Source organism: Salmo salar, chromosome 10 (genome assembly GCF_965601325.2).
Source record: "Salmo salar chromosome 10, fSalSal1, whole genome shotgun sequence".
In the NCBI taxonomy this organism is placed as follows: Eukaryota; Metazoa; Chordata; class Actinopteri; order Salmoniformes; family Salmonidae; genus Salmo; species Salmo salar.
The window spans coordinates 122,775,435-122,791,236 of record NC_138300.1 but is presented as its reverse complement, the minus strand read 5'-3'; the positions used below and the strand labels follow the sequence as shown (position 1 = coordinate 122,791,236).

At 56.6% G+C, this 15,802-nt stretch overlaps 1 protein-coding gene across 1 annotated transcript in view; it reads right to left on the bottom strand.

Annotated features, from left to right (window-relative positions):
- LOC106561777 (DNA-binding protein RFX7) overlaps positions 1-15,267 on the bottom strand; it is a 50,702-nt gene extending 35,435 nt beyond the window's left edge. The window contains exons 1-2 of the mRNA XM_082957461.1: positions 14,738-15,267; positions 13,102-13,135 (exon numbers count right to left, since the gene is read on the bottom strand). Of these exons, the coding sequence (XP_082813587.1) occupies positions 13,102-13,135; positions 14,738-14,874 (171 nt within the window). The 5' untranslated portion in view covers positions 14,875-15,267. The remainder of the gene's footprint in view (positions 1-13,101; positions 13,136-14,737) is intronic.
- Positions 15,268-15,802: the final 535 nt, after the last annotated feature.

The following is a 15,802-nucleotide window of genomic DNA, read 5'->3' as shown; positions in this document are numbered from 1 at the left end:
AGCGGTTAGAGTGGAGGGGTGGCAGGTAGCCTAGCGGTTAGAGTCTAGGGGAGGCAGGTAGCCTAGTGGTTAGAGCGGAGGGGAGGCAGGTAGCCTAGCGGTTAGAGTGGAGGGGCGGCAGGTAGCCTAGCGGTTAGAGTGGAGGGGCGGCAGGTAGCCTAGCGGTTAGAGTGGAGGGACGGCAGGTAGTCTAGCGGTTAGAGTGGAGGGGAGGCAGGTAGCCTAGCGGTTAGAGTGGAGGGGCGGCAGGTAGCCTAGCGGTTAGAGTGGAGGGGCGGCAGGTAGTCTAGCGGTTAGAGTGGAGGGGCGGCAGGTAGCCTAGCGGTTAGAGTGGAGGGGAGGCAGGTAGCCTAGTGGTTAGAGTGGAGGGGAGGCAGGTAGCCTAGTGGTTAGAGTGGAGGGGCGGCAGGTAGTCTAGTGGTTAGAGTGGAGGGGAGGCAGGTAGCCTAGTGGTTAGAGTGGAGGGGCGGCAGGTAGCCTAGTGGTTAGAGTGGAGGGGAGGCAGGTAGCCTGGTGGTTAGAGTGGAGGGGTGGCAGGTAGCCTAGTGGTTAGAGTGGAGGGGAGGCAGGTAGCCTAGTGGTTAGAGTGGAGGGGAGGCAGGTAGACTAGTGGTTAGAGTGGAGGGGAGGCAGGTAGCCTAGTGGTTAGAGTGGAGGGGCGGCAGGTAGCCTAGTGGGTAGAGTGGAGGGGTGGCAGGTAGCCTAGCGGTTAGAGTGGAGGGGTGGCAGGTAGCCTAGCGGTTAGAGTCTAGGGGAGGCAGGTAGCCTAGTGGTTAGAGCGGAGGGGAGGCAGGTAGCCTAGCGGTTAGAGTGGAGGGGCGGCAGGTAGCCTAGCGGTTAGAGTGGAGGGGCGGCAGGTAGCCTAGTGGTTAGAGTGGAGGGGAGGCAGGTAGCGTAGTGGTTAGAGTGGAGGGGCGGCAGGTAGCCTAGTGGTTAGAGTGGAGTGGCGGCAGGTAGCCTAGTGGTTAGAGTGGAGGGGAGGCAGGTAGCCTAGTGGTTAGAGTGGAGGGGAGGCAGGTAGCCTAGTTGTTAGAGTGGAGGGGCGGCAGGTAGCCTAGTGGTTAGAGTGGAGGGGCGGCAGGTAGCCTAGTGGTTAGAGTGGAGGGGTGGCAGGTAGCCTAGCGGTTAGAGTGGAGGGGCGGCAGGTAGTCTAGTGGTTAGAGTGGAGGGGAGGCAGGTAGCCTAGTGGTTAGAGTGGAGGGGCGGCAGGTAGCCTAGTGGTTAGAGTGGAGGGGAGGCAGGTAGCCTGGTGGTTAGAGTGGAGGGGAGGCAGGTAGCCTAGTGGTTAGAGTGGAGGGGCGGCAGGTAGTCTAGTGGTTAGAGTGGAGGGGAGGCAGGTAGCCTAGTGGTTAGAGTGGAGGGGAGGCAGGTAGCCTAGTGGTTAGAGTGGAGGGGAGGCAGGTAGCCTAGTTGTTAGAGTGGAGGGGCGGCAGGTAGCCTAGTGGTTAGAGTGGAGGGGCGGCAGGTAGCCTAGTGGTTAGAGTGGAGGGGCGGCAGGTAGCCTAGCGGTTAGAGTGGAGGGGTGGCAGGTAGCCTAGCGGTTAGAGTCTAGGGGAGGCAGGTAGCCTAGCGGTTAGAGCGGAGGGGAGGCAGGTAGCCTAGCGGTTAGAGTGGAGGGGCGGCAGGTAGCCTAGTGGTTAGAGTGGAGGGGAGGCAGGTAGCGTAGTGGTTAGAGTGGAGGGGCGGCAGGTAGCCTAGTGGTTAGAGTGGAGTGGCGGCAGGTAGCCTAGCGGTTAGAGTGGAGGGGAGGCAGGTAGCCTAGTGTTTAGAGTGGAGGGGCGGCAGGTAGCCTAGTGGTTAGAGTGGAGGGGTGGCAGGTAGCCTAGTGGTTAGAGTGGAGGGGAGGCAGGTAGCCTAGTGGTTAGAGTGGAGGGGAGGCAGGTAGACTAGTGGTTAGAGTGGAGGGGCGGCAGGTAGCCTAGTGGTTAGAGTGGAGGGGTGGCAGGTAGCCTAGTGGTTAGAGTGGAGGGGAGGCAGGTAATCTAGTGGTTAGAGTGGAGGGGAGGCAGGTAGCCTAGTGGTTAGAGTGGAGGGGCGGCAGGTAGCCTAGTGGTTAGAGTGTAGGGGCGGCAGGTAGCCTAGTGGTTAGAGTGGAGGGGAGGCAGGTAGCCTAGTGGTTAGAGTGGAGGGGAGGCAGGTAATCTAGTGGTTAGAGTGGAGGGGAGGCAGGTAGCCTAGTGGTTAGAGTGGAGGGGCGGCAGGTAGCCTAGTGGTTAGAGTGGAGGGGCGGCAGGTAGCCTAGTGGTTAGAGTGGAGGGGCGGCAGGTAGCCTAGTGGTTAGAGTGGAGGGGCGGCAGGTAGCCTAGTGGTTAGAGTGGAGGGGTGGCAGGTAGCCTAGTGGTTAGAGTGGAGGGGAGGCAGGTAGCCTAGTGGTTAGAGTGGAGGGGAGGCAGGTAGCCTAGTGGTTAGAGTGGAGGGGCGGCAGGTGGTTAGAGTGTAGGGGCGGCAGGTAGCATAGTGGTTAGAGTGGAGGGGCGGCAGGTAGCCTAGTGGTTATAGTGGAGGGGAGGCAGGTAGCCTAGTGGTTAGAGTGGAGGGGCGGCAGGTAGCCTAGTGGTTAGAGTGGAGGGGCGGCAGGTAGCCTAGTGGTTAGAGTGGAGGGGCGGCAGGTAGCCTAGTGGTTAGAGTGGAGGGGCGGCAGGTAGCCTAGTGGTTAGAGTGGAGGGGCGGCAGGTAGCCTAGTGGTTAGAGTGGAGGGGAGGCAGGTAGCCTAGTGGTTAGAGTGGAGGGGAGGCAGGTAGCCTAGCTGTTAGAGTGGAGGGGCGGCAGGTAGTCTAGGGGTTAGAGTGGAGGGGCGGCAGACAGCCTAGTGGTTAGAGTGGAGGGGCGGCAGGTAGTCTAGTGGTTAGAGTGGAGGGGCGGCAGGTAGCCTAGCGGTTAGAGTGGAGGGGAGGCAGGTAGCCTAGTGGTTAGAGTGGAGGGGAGGCAGGTAGCCTAGTGGTTAGAGTGGAGAGGCGGCAGGTAGTCTAGTGGTTAGAGTGGAGGGGAGGCAGGTAGTCTAGTGGTTAGAGTGGAGGGGCGGCAGGTAGCCTAGTGGTTAGAGTGGAGGGGCGGCAGGTAGCCTAGTGGTTAGAGTGGAGGGGTGGCAGGTAGCCTAGTGGTTAGAGTGGAGGGGAGGCAGGTAGCGTAGTGGTTAGAGTGGAGGGGAGGCAGGTAGCCTAGTGGTTAGAGTGGAGGGGTGGCAGGTAGCCTAGTGGTTAGAGTGGAGGGGAGGCAGGTAGCCTAGTGGTTAGAGTGGAGGGGCAGCAGGTAGCCTAGTGGTTAGAGTGGAGGGGAGGCAGGTAGCCTAGCGGTTAGAGTGGAGGCAGGTAGCCTAGCGGTTAGAGTGGAGGCAGGTAGCCTAGCGGTTAGAGTGGAGGGGCGGCAGGTAGTCTAGTGGTTAGAGTGGAGGGGCGGCAGACAGCCTAGTGGTTAGAGTGGAGGGGTGGCAGGTAGCCTAGTGGTTAGAGTGGAGGGGCGGCAGGTAGCCTAGTGGTTAGAGTGAAGGGGTGGCAGGTAGCCTAGTGGTTAGAGTGGAGGGGAGGCAGGTAGCCTAGTGGTTAGAGTGGAGGGGTGGCAGGTAGCCTAGTGGTTAGACTGGAGGGGGGCAGGTAGCCTAGTGGTTAGAGTGGAGGGGGGGCAGGTAGCCTAGTGGTTAGAGTGGAGGGGCGGCAGGTAGCCTAGTGGTTAGAGTGGAGGGGAGGCAGGTAGCCTAGTGGTTAGAGTGGAGGGGCGGCAGGTAGCCTAGTGGTTAGAGTGGAGGGGCGGCAGGTAGCCTAGTGGTTAGAGTGGAGGGGCGGCAGGTAGCCTAGTGGTTAGAGTGGAGGGGCGGCAGGTAGCCTAGTGGTTAGAGTGGAGGGGAGGCAGGTAGCCTAGTGGTTAGAGTGGAGGGGAGGCAGGTAATCTAGTGGTTAGAGTGGAGGGGAGGCAGGTAGCCTAGTGGTTAGAGTGGAGGGGCGGCAGGTAGCCTAGTGGTTAGAGTGGAGGGGCGGCAGGTAGCCTAGTGGTTAGAGTGGAGGGGCGGCAGGTAGCCTAGTGGTTAGAGTGGAGGGGCGGCAGGTAGCCTAGTGGTTAGAGTGGAGGGGTGGCAGGTAGCCTAGTGGTTAGAGTGGAGGGGAGGCAGGTAGCCTAGTGGTTAGAGTGGAGGGGAGGCAGGTAGCCTAGTGGTTAGAGTGGAGGGGCGGCAGGTGGTTAGAGTGTAGGGGCGGCAGGTAGCATAGTGGTTAGAGTGGAGGGGCGGCAGGTAGCCTAGTGGTTATAGTGGAGGGGAGGCAGGTAGCCTAGTGGTTAGAGTGGAGGGGCGGCAGGTAGCCTAGTGGTTAGAGTGGAGGGGCGGCAGGTAGCCTAGTGGTTAGAGTGGAGGGGCGGCAGGTAGCCTAGTGGTTAGAGTGGAGGGGCGGCAGGTAGCCTAGTGGTTAGAGTGGAGGGGAGGCAGGTAGCCTAGTGGTTAGAGTGGAGGGGAGGCAGGTAGCCTAGTGGTTAGAGTGGAGGGGAGGCAGGTAGCCTAGCTGTTAGAGTGGAGGGGCGGCAGGTAGTCTAGTGGTTAGAGTGGAGGGGCGGCAGACAGCCTAGTGGTTAGAGTGGAGGGGCGGCAGGTAGTCTAGTGGTTAGAGTGGAGGGGCGGCAGGTAGCCTAGCGGTTAGAGTGGAGGGGAGGCAGGTAGCCTAGTGGTTAGAGTGGAGGGGAGGCAGGTAGCCTAGTGGTTAGAGTGGAGAGGCGGCAGGTAGTCTAGGGGTTAGAGTGGAGGGGAGGCAGGTACTCTAGTGGTTAGAGTGGAGGGGCGGCAGGTAGCCTAGTGGTTAGAGTGGAGGGGCGGCAGGTAGCCTAGTGGTTAGAGTGGAGGGGTGGCAGGTAGCCTAGTGGTTAGAGTGGAGGGGCGGCAGGTAGCCTAGTGGTTAGAGTGGAGGGGAGGCAGGTAGCCTAGCGGTTAGAGTGGAGGCAGGTAGCCTAGCGGTTAGAGTGGAGGGGCGGCAGGTAGTCTAGTGGTTAGAGTGGAGGGGCGGCAGACAGCCTAGTGGTTAGAGTGGAGGGGCGGCAGGTAGCCTAGTGGTTAGAGTGGAGGGGTGGCAGGTAGCCTAGTGGTTAGAGTGGAGGGGCGGCAGGTAGCCTAGTGGTTAGAGTGAAGGGGTGGCAGGTAGCCTAGTGGTTAGAGTGGAGGGGAGGCAGGTAGCCTAGTGGTTAGAGTGGAGGGGTGGCAGGTAGCCTAGTGGTTAGACTGGAGGGGGGCAGGTAGCCTAGTGGTTAGAGTGGAGGGGGGGCAGGTAGCCTAGTGGTTAGAGTGGAGGGGCGGCAGGTAGCCTAGTGGTTAGAGGGGAGGGGAGGCAGGTAGCCTAGCGGTTAGAGTGGAGGGGCGGCAGGTAGCCTAGTGGTTAGAGTGGAGGGGCGGCAGGTAGCCTACTGGTTAGAGTGGAGGGGAGGCAGGTAGCCTAGTGGTTAGAGTGGAGGGGAGGCAGGTAGCCTAGTGGTTAGAGTGGAGGGGTGGCAGGTAGCCTAGTGGTTAGACTGGAGGGGGGCAGGTAGCCTAGTGGTTAGAGTGGAGGGGGGGCAGGTAGCCTAGTGGTTAGAGTGGAGGGGCGGCAGGTAGCCTAGTGGTTAGAGTGGAGGGGAGGCAGGTAGCCTAGTGGTTAGAGTGGAGGGGCGGCAGGTAGCCTAGTGGTTAGAGTGGAGGGGCGGCAGGTAGCCTAGTGGTTAGAGTGGAGGGGCGGCAGGTAGCCTAGTGGTTAGAGTGGAGGGGCGGCAGGTAGCCTAGTGGTTAGAGTGGAGGGGAGGCAGGTAGCCTAGTGGTTAGAGTGGAGGGGAGGCAGGTAATCTAGTGGTTAGAGTGGAGGGGAGGCAGGTAGCCTAGTGGTTAGAGTGGAGGGGCGGCAGGTAGCCTAGTGGTTAGAGTGGAGGGGCGGCAGGTAGCCTAGTGGTTAGAGTGGAGGGGCGGCAGGTAGCCTAGTGGTTAGAGTGGAGGGGCGGCAGGTAGCCTAGTGGTTAGAGTGGAGGGGTGGCAGGTAGCCTAGTGGTTAGAGTGGAGGGGAGGCAGGTAGCCTAGTGGTTAGAGTGGAGGGGAGGCAGGTAGCCTAGTGGTTAGAGTGGAGGGGAGGCAGGTAGCCTAGTGGTTAGAGTGGAGGGGCGGCAGGTGGTTAGAGTGTAGGGGCGGCAGGTAGCATAGTGGTTAGAGTGGAGGGGCGGCAGGTAGCCTAGTGGTTATAGTGGAGGGGAGGCAGGTAGCCTAGTGGTTAGAGTGGAGGGGCGGCAGGTAGCCTAGTGGTTAGAGTGGAGGGGCGGCAGGTAGCCTAGTGGTTAGAGTGGAGGGGCGGCAGGTAGCCTAGTGGTTAGAGTGGAGGGGCGGCAGGTAGCCTAGTGGTTAGAGTGGAGGGGAGGCAGGTAGCCTAGTGGTTAGAGTGGAGGGGAGGCAGGTAGCCTAGTGGTTAGAGTGGAGGGGAGGCAGGTAGCCTAGCTGTTAGAGTGGAGGGGCGGCAGGTAGTCTAGTGGTTAGAGTGGAGGGGCGGCAGACAGCCTAGTGGTTAGAGTGGAGGGGCGGCAGGTAGTCTAGTGGTTAGAGTGGAGGGGCGGCAGGTAGCCTAGCGGTTAGAGTGGAGGGGAGGCAGGTAGCCTAGTGGTTAGAGTGGAGGGGAGGCAGGTAGCCTAGTGGTTAGAGTGGAGAGGCGGCAGGTAGTCTAGGGGTTAGAGTGGAGGGGAGGCAGGTACTCTAGTGGTTAGAGTGGAGGGGCGGCAGGTAGCCTAGTGGTTAGAGTGGAGGGGCGGCAGGTAGCCTAGTGGTTAGAGTGGAGGGGTGGCAGGTAGCCTAGTGGTTAGAGTGGAGGGGCGGCAGGTAGCCTAGTGGTTAGAGTGGAGGGGAGGCAGGTAGCCTAGCGGTTAGAGTGGAGGCAGGTAGCCTAGCGGTTAGAGTGGAGGGGCGGCAGGTAGTCTAGTGGTTAGAGTGGAGGGGCGGCAGACAGCCTAGTGGTTAGAGTGGAGGGGCGGCAGGTAGCCTAGTGGTTAGAGTGGAGGGGTGGCAGGTAGCCTAGTGGTTAGAGTGGGGGGGCGGCAGGTAGCCTAGTGGTTAGAGTGGAGGGGCGGCAGGTAGCCTAGTGGTTAGAGTGGAGGGGCGGCAGGTAGCCTAGTGGTTAGAGTGGAGGGGCGGCAGGTAGCCTAGTGGTTAGAGTGGAGGGGCGGCAGGTAGCCTAGTAGTTAGAGTGGAGGGGAGGCAGGTAGCCTAGTGGTTAGAGTGGAGGGGAGGCAGGTAGCCTAGCTGTTAGAGTGGAGGGGAGGCAGGTAGTCTAGTGGTTAGAGTGGAGGGGCGGCAGACAGCCTAGTGGTTAGAGTGGAGGGGCGGCAGGTAGTCTAGTGGTTAGAGTGGAGGGGCGGCAGGTAGCCTAGCGGTTAGAGTGGAGGGGAGGCAGGTAGCCTAGTGGTTAGAGTGGAGGGGAGGCAGGTAGCCTAGTGGTTAGAGTGGAGAGGCGGCAGGTAGTCTAGTGGTTAGAGTGGAGGGGAGGCAGGTAGTCTAGTGGTTAGAGTGGATGGGCGGCAGGTAGCCTAGTGGTTAGAGTGGAGGGGCGGCAGGTAGCCTAGTGGTTAGAGTGGAGGGGTGGCAGGTAGCCTAGTGGTTAGAGTGGAGGGGCAGCAGGTAGCCTAGTGGTTAGAGTGGAGGGGAGGCAGGTAGCCTAGCGGTTAGAGTGGAGGCAGGTAGCCTAGCGGTTAGAGTGGAGGGGCGGCAGGTAGTCTAGTGGTTAGAGTGGAGGGGCGGCAGACAGCCTAGTGGTTAGAGTGGAGGGGCGGCAGGTAGCCTAGTGGTTAGAGTGGAGGGGTGGCAGGTAGCCTAGTGGTTAGAGTGGAGGGGCGGCAGGTAGCCTAGTGGTTAGAGTGAAGGGGTGGCAGGTAGCCTAGTGGTTAGAGTGGAGGGGAGGCAGGTAGCCTAGTGGTTAGAGTGGAGGGGTGGCAGGTAGCCTAGTGGTTAGACTGGAGGGGGGCAGGTAGCCTAGTGGTTAGAGTGGAGGGGGGGCAGGTAGCCTAGTGGTTAGAGTGGAGGGGCGGCAGGTAGCCTAGTGGTTAGAGTGGAGGGGAGGCAGGTAGCCTAGTGGTTAGAGTGGAGGGGCGGCAGGTAGCCTAGTGGTTAGAGTGGAGGGGCGGCAGGTAGCCTAGTGGTTAGAGTGGAGGGGCGGCAGGTAGCCTAGTGGTTAGAGTGGAGGGGCGGCAGGTAGCCTAGTGGTTAGAGTGGAGGGGAGGCAGGTAGCCTAGTGGTTAGAGTGGAGGGGAGGCAGGTAATCTAGTGGTTAGAGTGGAGGGGAGGCAGGTAGCCTAGTGGTTAGAGTGGAGGGGCGGCAGGTAGCCTAGTGGTTAGAGTGGAGGGGCGGCAGGTAGCCTAGTGGTTAGAGTGGAGGGGCGGCAGGTAGCCTAGTGGTTAGAGTGGAGGGGCGGCAGGTAGCCTAGTGGTTAGAGTGGAGGGGTGGCAGGTAGCCTAGTGGTTAGAGTGGAGGGGAGGCAGGTAGCCTAGTGGTTAGAGTGGAGGGGAGGCAGGTAGCCTAGTGGTTAGAGTGGAGGGGCGGCAGGTGGTTAGAGTGTAGGGGCGGCAGGTAGCATAGTGGTTAGAGTGGAGGGGCGGCAGGTAGCCTAGTGGTTATAGTGGAGGGGAGGCAGGTAGCCTAGTGGTTAGAGTGGAGGGGCGGCAGGTAGCCTAGTGGTTAGAGTGGAGGGGCGGCAGGTAGCCTAGTGGTTAGAGTGGAGGGGCGGCAGGTAGCCTAGTGGTTAGAGTGGAGGGGCGGCAGGTAGCCTAGTGGTTAGAGTGGAGGGGAGGCAGGTAGCCTAGTGGTTAGAGTGGAGGGGAGGCAGGTAGCCTAGTGGTTAGAGTGGAGGGGAGGCAGGTAGCCTAGCTGTTAGAGTGGAGGGGCGGCAGGTAGTCTAGTGGTTAGAGTGGAGGGGCGGCAGACAGCCTAGTGGTTAGAGTGGAGGGGCGGCAGGTAGTCTAGTGGTTAGAGTGGAGGGGCGGCAGGTAGCCTAGCGGTTAGAGTGGAGGGGAGGCAGGTAGCCTAGTGGTTAGAGTGGAGGGGAGGCAGGTAGCCTAGTGGTTAGAGTGGAGAGGCGGCAGGTAGTCTAGGGGTTAGAGTGGAGGGGAGGCAGGTACTCTAGTGGTTAGAGTGGAGGGGCGGCAGGTAGCCTAGTGGTTAGAGTGGAGGGGCGGCAGGTAGCCTAGTGGTTAGAGTGGAGGGGTGGCAGGTAGCCTAGTGGTTAGAGTGGAGGGGCGGCAGGTAGCCTAGTGGTTAGAGTGGAGGGGAGGCAGGTAGCCTAGCGGTTAGAGTGGAGGCAGGTAGCCTAGCGGTTAGAGTGGAGGGGCGGCAGGTAGTCTAGTGGTTAGAGTGGAGGGGCGGCAGACAGCCTAGTGGTTAGAGTGGAGGGGCGGCAGGTAGCCTAGTGGTTAGAGTGGAGGGGTGGCAGGTAGCCTAGTGGTTAGAGTGGAGGGGCGGCAGGTAGCCTAGTGGTTAGAGTGAAGGGGTGGCAGGTAGCCTAGTGGTTAGAGTGGAGGGGAGGCAGGTAGCCTAGTGGTTAGAGTGGAGGGGTGGCAGGTAGCCTAGTGGTTAGACTGGAGGGGGGCAGGTAGCCTAGTGGTTAGAGTGGAGGGGGGGCAGGTAGCCTAGTGGTTAGAGTGGAGGGGCGGCAGGTAGCCTAGTGGTTAGAGGGGAGGGGAGGCAGGTAGCCTAGCGGTTAGAGTGGAGGGGCGGCAGGTAGCCTAGTGGTTAGAGTGGAGGGGCGGCAGGTAGCCTACTGGTTAGAGTGGAGGGGAGGCAGGTAGCCTAGTGGTTAGAGTGGAGGGGAGGCAGGTAGCCTAGTGGTTAGAGTGGAGGGGTGGCAGGTAGCCTAGTGGTTAGACTGGAGGGGGGCAGGTAGCCTAGTGGTTAGAGTGGAGGGGGGGCAGGTAGCCTAGTGGTTAGAGTGGAGGGGCGGCAGGTAGCCTAGTGGTTAGAGTGGAGGGGAGGCAGGTAGCCTAGTGGTTAGAGTGGAGGGGCGGCAGGTAGCCTAGTGGTTAGAGTGGAGGGGCGGCAGGTAGCCTAGTGGTTAGAGTGGAGGGGCGGCAGGTAGCCTAGTGGTTAGAGTGGAGGGGCGGCAGGTAGCCTAGTGGTTAGAGTGGAGGGGAGGCAGGTAGCCTAGTGGTTAGAGTGGAGGGGAGGCAGGTAATCTAGTGGTTAGAGTGGAGGGGAGGCAGGTAGCCTAGTGGTTAGAGTGGAGGGGCGGCAGGTAGCCTAGTGGTTAGAGTGGAGGGGCGGCAGGTAGCCTAGTGGTTAGAGTGGAGGGGCGGCAGGTAGCCTAGTGGTTAGAGTGGAGGGGCGGCAGGTAGCCTAGTGGTTAGAGTGGAGGGGTGGCAGGTAGCCTAGTGGTTAGAGTGGAGGGGAGGCAGGTAGCCTAGTGGTTAGAGTGGAGGGGAGGCAGGTAGCCTAGTGGTTAGAGTGGAGGGGCGGCAGGTGGTTAGAGTGTAGGGGCGGCAGGTAGCATAGTGGTTAGAGTGGAGGGGCGGCAGGTAGCCTAGTGGTTATAGTGGAGGGGAGGCAGGTAGCCTAGTGGTTAGAGTGGAGGGGCGGCAGGTAGCCTAGTGGTTAGAGTGGAGGGGCGGCAGGTAGCCTAGTGGTTAGAGTGGAGGGGCGGCAGGTAGCCTAGTGGTTAGAGTGGAGGGGCGGCAGGTAGCCTAGTGGTTAGAGTGGAGGGGAGGCAGGTAGCCTAGTGGTTAGAGTGGAGGGGAGGCAGGTAGCCTAGTGGTTAGAGTGGAGGGGAGGCAGGTAGCCTAGCTGTTAGAGTGGAGGGGCGGCAGGTAGTCTAGTGGTTAGAGTGGAGGGGCGGCAGACAGCCTAGTGGTTAGAGTGGAGGGGCGGCAGGTAGTCTAGTGGTTAGAGTGGAGGGGCGGCAGGTAGCCTAGCGGTTAGAGTGGAGGGGAGGCAGGTAGCCTAGTGGTTAGAGTGGAGGGGAGGCAGGTAGCCTAGTGGTTAGAGTGGAGAGGCGGCAGGTAGTCTAGGGGTTAGAGTGGAGGGGAGGCAGGTACTCTAGTGGTTAGAGTGGAGGGGCGGCAGGTAGCCTAGTGGTTAGAGTGGAGGGGCGGCAGGTAGCCTAGTGGTTAGAGTGGAGGGGTGGCAGGTAGCCTAGTGGTTAGAGTGGAGGGGCGGCAGGTAGCCTAGTGGTTAGAGTGGAGGGGAGGCAGGTAGCCTAGCGGTTAGAGTGGAGGCAGGTAGCCTAGCGGTTAGAGTGGAGGGGCGGCAGGTAGTCTAGTGGTTAGAGTGGAGGGGCGGCAGACAGCCTAGTGGTTAGAGTGGAGGGGCGGCAGGTAGCCTAGTGGTTAGAGTGGAGGGGTGGCAGGTAGCCTAGTGGTTAGAGTGGAGGGGCGGCAGGTAGCCTAGTGGTTAGAGTGAAGGGGTGGCAGGTAGCCTAGTGGTTAGAGTGGAGGGGAGGCAGGTAGCCTAGTGGTTAGAGTGGAGGGGTGGCAGGTAGCCTAGTGGTTAGACTGGAGGGGGGCAGGTAGCCTAGTGGTTAGAGTGGAGGGGGGGCAGGTAGCCTAGTGGTTAGAGTGGAGGGGCGGCAGGTAGCCTAGTGGTTAGAGGGGAGGGGAGGCAGGTAGCCTAGCGGTTAGAGTGGAGGGGCGGCAGGTAGCCTAGTGGTTAGAGTGGAGGGGCGGCAGGTAGCCTACTGGTTAGAGTGGAGGGGAGGCAGGTAGCCTAGTGGTTAGAGTGGAGGGGAGGCAGGTAGCCTAGTGGTTAGAGTGGAGGGGCGGCAGGTAGCCTAGTGGTTAGAGTGGAGGGGCGGCAGGTAGCCTAGTGGTTAGAGTGGAGGGGCGGCAGGTAGCCTAGTGGTTAGAGTGGAGGGGCGGCAGGTAGCCTAGTGGTTAGAGTGGAGGGGCGGCAGGTAGCCTAGTGGTTAGAGTGGAGGGGAGGCAGGTAGCCTAGTGGTTAGAGTGGAGGGGAGGCAGGTAGCCTAGTGGTTAGAGTGGAGGGGCGGCAGGTAGCCTAGTGGTTAGAGTGGAGGGGAGGCAGGTAGTCTAGCGGTTAGAGTGTAGAGGCGGCAGGTAGCCTAGCGGTTAGAGTGTAGGGGCGGCAGGTAGCCTAGTGGTTAGAGTGTAGGGGTGGCAGGTAGCCTAGTGGTTAGAGTGGAGGGGAGGCAGGTAGCCTAGTGGTTAGAGTGCAGGGACAGCAGGTAGCCTAGTGGTTAGAGTGGAGGGGCGGCAGGTAGCCTAGTGGTTAGAGTGGAGGGGCGGCAGGTAGCCTAGTGGTTAGAGTGGAGGGGTGGCAGGTAGCCTAGTGGTTAGAGTGGAGGGGCGGCAGGTAGCCTAGTGGTTAGAGTGAAGGGGTGGCAGGTAGCCTAGTGGTTAGAGTGGAGGGGAGGCAGGTAGCGTAGTGGTTAGAGTGGAGGGGTGGCAGGTAGCCTAGTGGTTAGACTGGAGGGGGGGCAGGTAGCCTAGTGGTTAGAGTGGAGGGGGGGCAGGTAGCCTAGTGGTTAGAGTGGAGGGGCGGCAGGTAGCCTAGTGGTTAGAGTGGAGGGGCGGCAGGTAGCCTAGTGGTTAGAGTGGAGGGGCGGCAGGTAGCCTAGTGGTTAGAGTGGAGGGGAGGCAGGTAGCCTACTGGTTAGAGTGGAGGGGCGGCAGGTAGCCTAGCGGTTAGAGTGGAGGGCTAGTAACCAAAAGGTTGCCTGATCAAATCCCTGAGCTGACAAGGTAAAAATCTGTTTTTCTGCCCCCTGAACAAGGCAGTTTAACCCACTTTTCCCCGGTAGGCCGTCATTGTAAATAATAATTTGTTCTTAACTGACTTGCCCTAGTTAAATAGAAGGTTAAACGTCCTTCCTGAATTGGAATTTAAACGGAACTGACCCCAAACCTCGATAGGTTATAAGCCTTATGACATTATGAAGGCTCATAACTACATGCTTATAACCCGCATTATACCTGCATCATTTAAATCAAGTGTTACTGAAACACAGTTGTTCTAGCAGTTTCTGGTATTTCTATGCCATATTCTTCAAAAACACACAAGGAAATTGAAATGATCACTAAATTGGTGCATTCTGGTAGATGTGCACCTTTAAACTAGTCTAAACTCTTGTTTTTCACTCTGCGTCTAAGACATAAACTGATATCTATCTATGACAATCACAACTACTCACCAATATGTTGTCCACTTTTGGCTGGACAGATTTGCTACAATGAGAAAGAGAGAAAAATAGAGAGAGAGAGAGAGAGAGAGAAGGGGGGAGAGAGAGAAGGGGAGAGAGAGAGAGAAGGGAGGGGGGAGAGAGAGAAGGGGGGAATAGAGAGAGAGAGAGAGAGAGAGAGAGAGAGAGAGAGAGAGAGAGAGAGAGAGAGAGAGAAGGGGAGAGAGAGAGAAGGGGGGGAATAGAGAGAGAGAAAGGGAGGGAGACAGTGGAAAAACGCAGTAGCATAACAAACATGTTCTCAGGTCAGTACAAGCCCTCAATTCCACACAACAGCCTGTTGCGTTTACATCATAGCAATAGAATCTAGAAAGGGACCCAGAGGCCCTATGGCCTACACCCTATTCACTTGTGATAGGATAAGATTTGATAGGATGTGATAGGATATGATGTGATAGGATGTGATAGGATAGGATATGATGTAATAGGATGTGATAGGATAAGATGTGATAGGATATGATAGGATGTGATAGGATGTAATAGGATGTGATAGGATATGATGTAATAGGATATGATAGGATAAGATGTGATAGGATAAGATGTGATAGGATATGATGTGATAGGATGTGATAGGATATGATGTAATTGGATGTGATAGGATAAGATGTAATAGGATATGATAGGATGTGATAGGATGTGATAGGATATGATGTAATAGGATGTGATAGGATATGATGTAATAGGATGTGACAGGATAGGATATGATAGGATATGACAAGATATGATAGGATATGATGTAATAGGATGTGATAGGATATGATGTAATAGGATGTGACAGGATAGGATATGATGTAATAGGATGTGATAGGATAGGATATGATGTAATAGGATGTGATAGGATAGGATATGATGTAATATGATGTGACAGGATAGGATATGATAGGATATGATAGGCCTAAGCAACGTGGTGGATATCCCACCTAGCCAAGGTAGTTTTATTGATAAGACAGGTCTCATCAACAAGAATACAGAACAGTCCATGTTGTGCCCAAACACTGGATTCAATGGCATTATGGGTAATTTATGTCATGGACATATATAGCTGGCTAATCATACTGCAGCTTTATGACTATCATTGGGCCTCTCTTGGCTATGCATGCATACATGTAGCTAATTAGCTATTACACACACATTACATTATCAATGTTAGCTAGCTAGTTGTCATGTTGTAGCTAGCAAGCTACAGAGTGTGTGTGTGTGTGTGTACAGCCAGCTATTTCACTGTCTGGAAAATTGGCTAGCTATCTAGGCTAACTAGCAGCAATCATTTACACAACCAGCCCCAACAGCCTAGCATGGAGAGATGACCAATATTAGCTAGTTAGCTAGCTAACAAACTAAACGACATGAATATTCTACTATTAGCTAACGTCAGTTAAATACACATCATTTTAGTTAGCTATTAGCTAGCTACATATTGATTAGCTAACGATTCCAATAGCTAAATGAGAGTGAACTCCTGGTCTGTCATCATTTTGTACCTGTGCAGCAGCGTGGCTAATTTATAAGCGAGTGAAGTGTGTGTGTGTGTAGTGTGTGTGTGTGTGCATTGACCATTGAATGCATTGCATTCATGCAATTGTCTTACCAAATTGAATTCTTAATTTTGTAGTGCAACGCATTGGCCTCCGGGCCCTGGAGTCCTGGTACTAGCGGTGGAAGAAGACAGCCCAATACCGAATGTGACTTCAGCTGACCAGATTGTTGTTCATCTTCATCAGCCATCACGACGATATTCTCATTAAGGGTGGGAGGTGGTGGTGGTGGTGGAGGGGTTTATTAACAAGTAGGTCTACTTCTATATGCCTTGATTTAACGCTGCATCCCTGGCTGTGTTGCTGCTGTGCATGACACCGGAGCGGAGGACCGACCCACCGTTTGATGATGAGGAGCGTATCATCTCTGAATAATCATCCAGCCTCTTTTATAGCTAGGTTCACCTACTGGATCGACGATACACCATGTCGGTTAACACTATGATTTCACTGCTACTTCAAATGTATAAAAGCAAACAAAACGGCATGCGGGAATAATAAATGTAAAATAAAAAAGAGATTATTTTGCAGAGAGACTGACCACTGCCGCAAACAGCGAGGCTCTACAGGCGCAGGCGCAGTAACTGACGGAATGAAACTGACAATATAATTCCGTCCAGATACAGCATCAATGTTTCATCTATTAAATTGATAATAAACAGTATAGTAACTGTATAATGACCGTTGTAATAACATTATAAATAGCAGTATAACATTATAATAAGAGTATTTGAACAAAGTTTTTACCAGTGGTGGAAAAAGTCCACAATTTTCATTTTTGAACCAGATTTACAAGTTTTTTCTCTAAAACATGTAGTTAATTTAATCTGATTGTCATAAGGTTCCATGACTTTGTCCACACAGGGCATCTGAACACACAACATACATTTCGATGATTTTCATTACATTTTGGGTGTTTTATTTAACTTTTGTACACCTGTGGTGTTTCCCGACCGGTCGTTAGAAATGAATGGGTGAGACTACGACTAGTGTATAAAATTGAGTTCAGGCACATGCCCATTCATCAGATGGACACACTTCCTCTCCCAGACCCCCACATTCATGTGTGTGTGTGTGTGTGTGTGTGTGTGTGTGTGTGTGTGTGTGTGTGTGTGTGT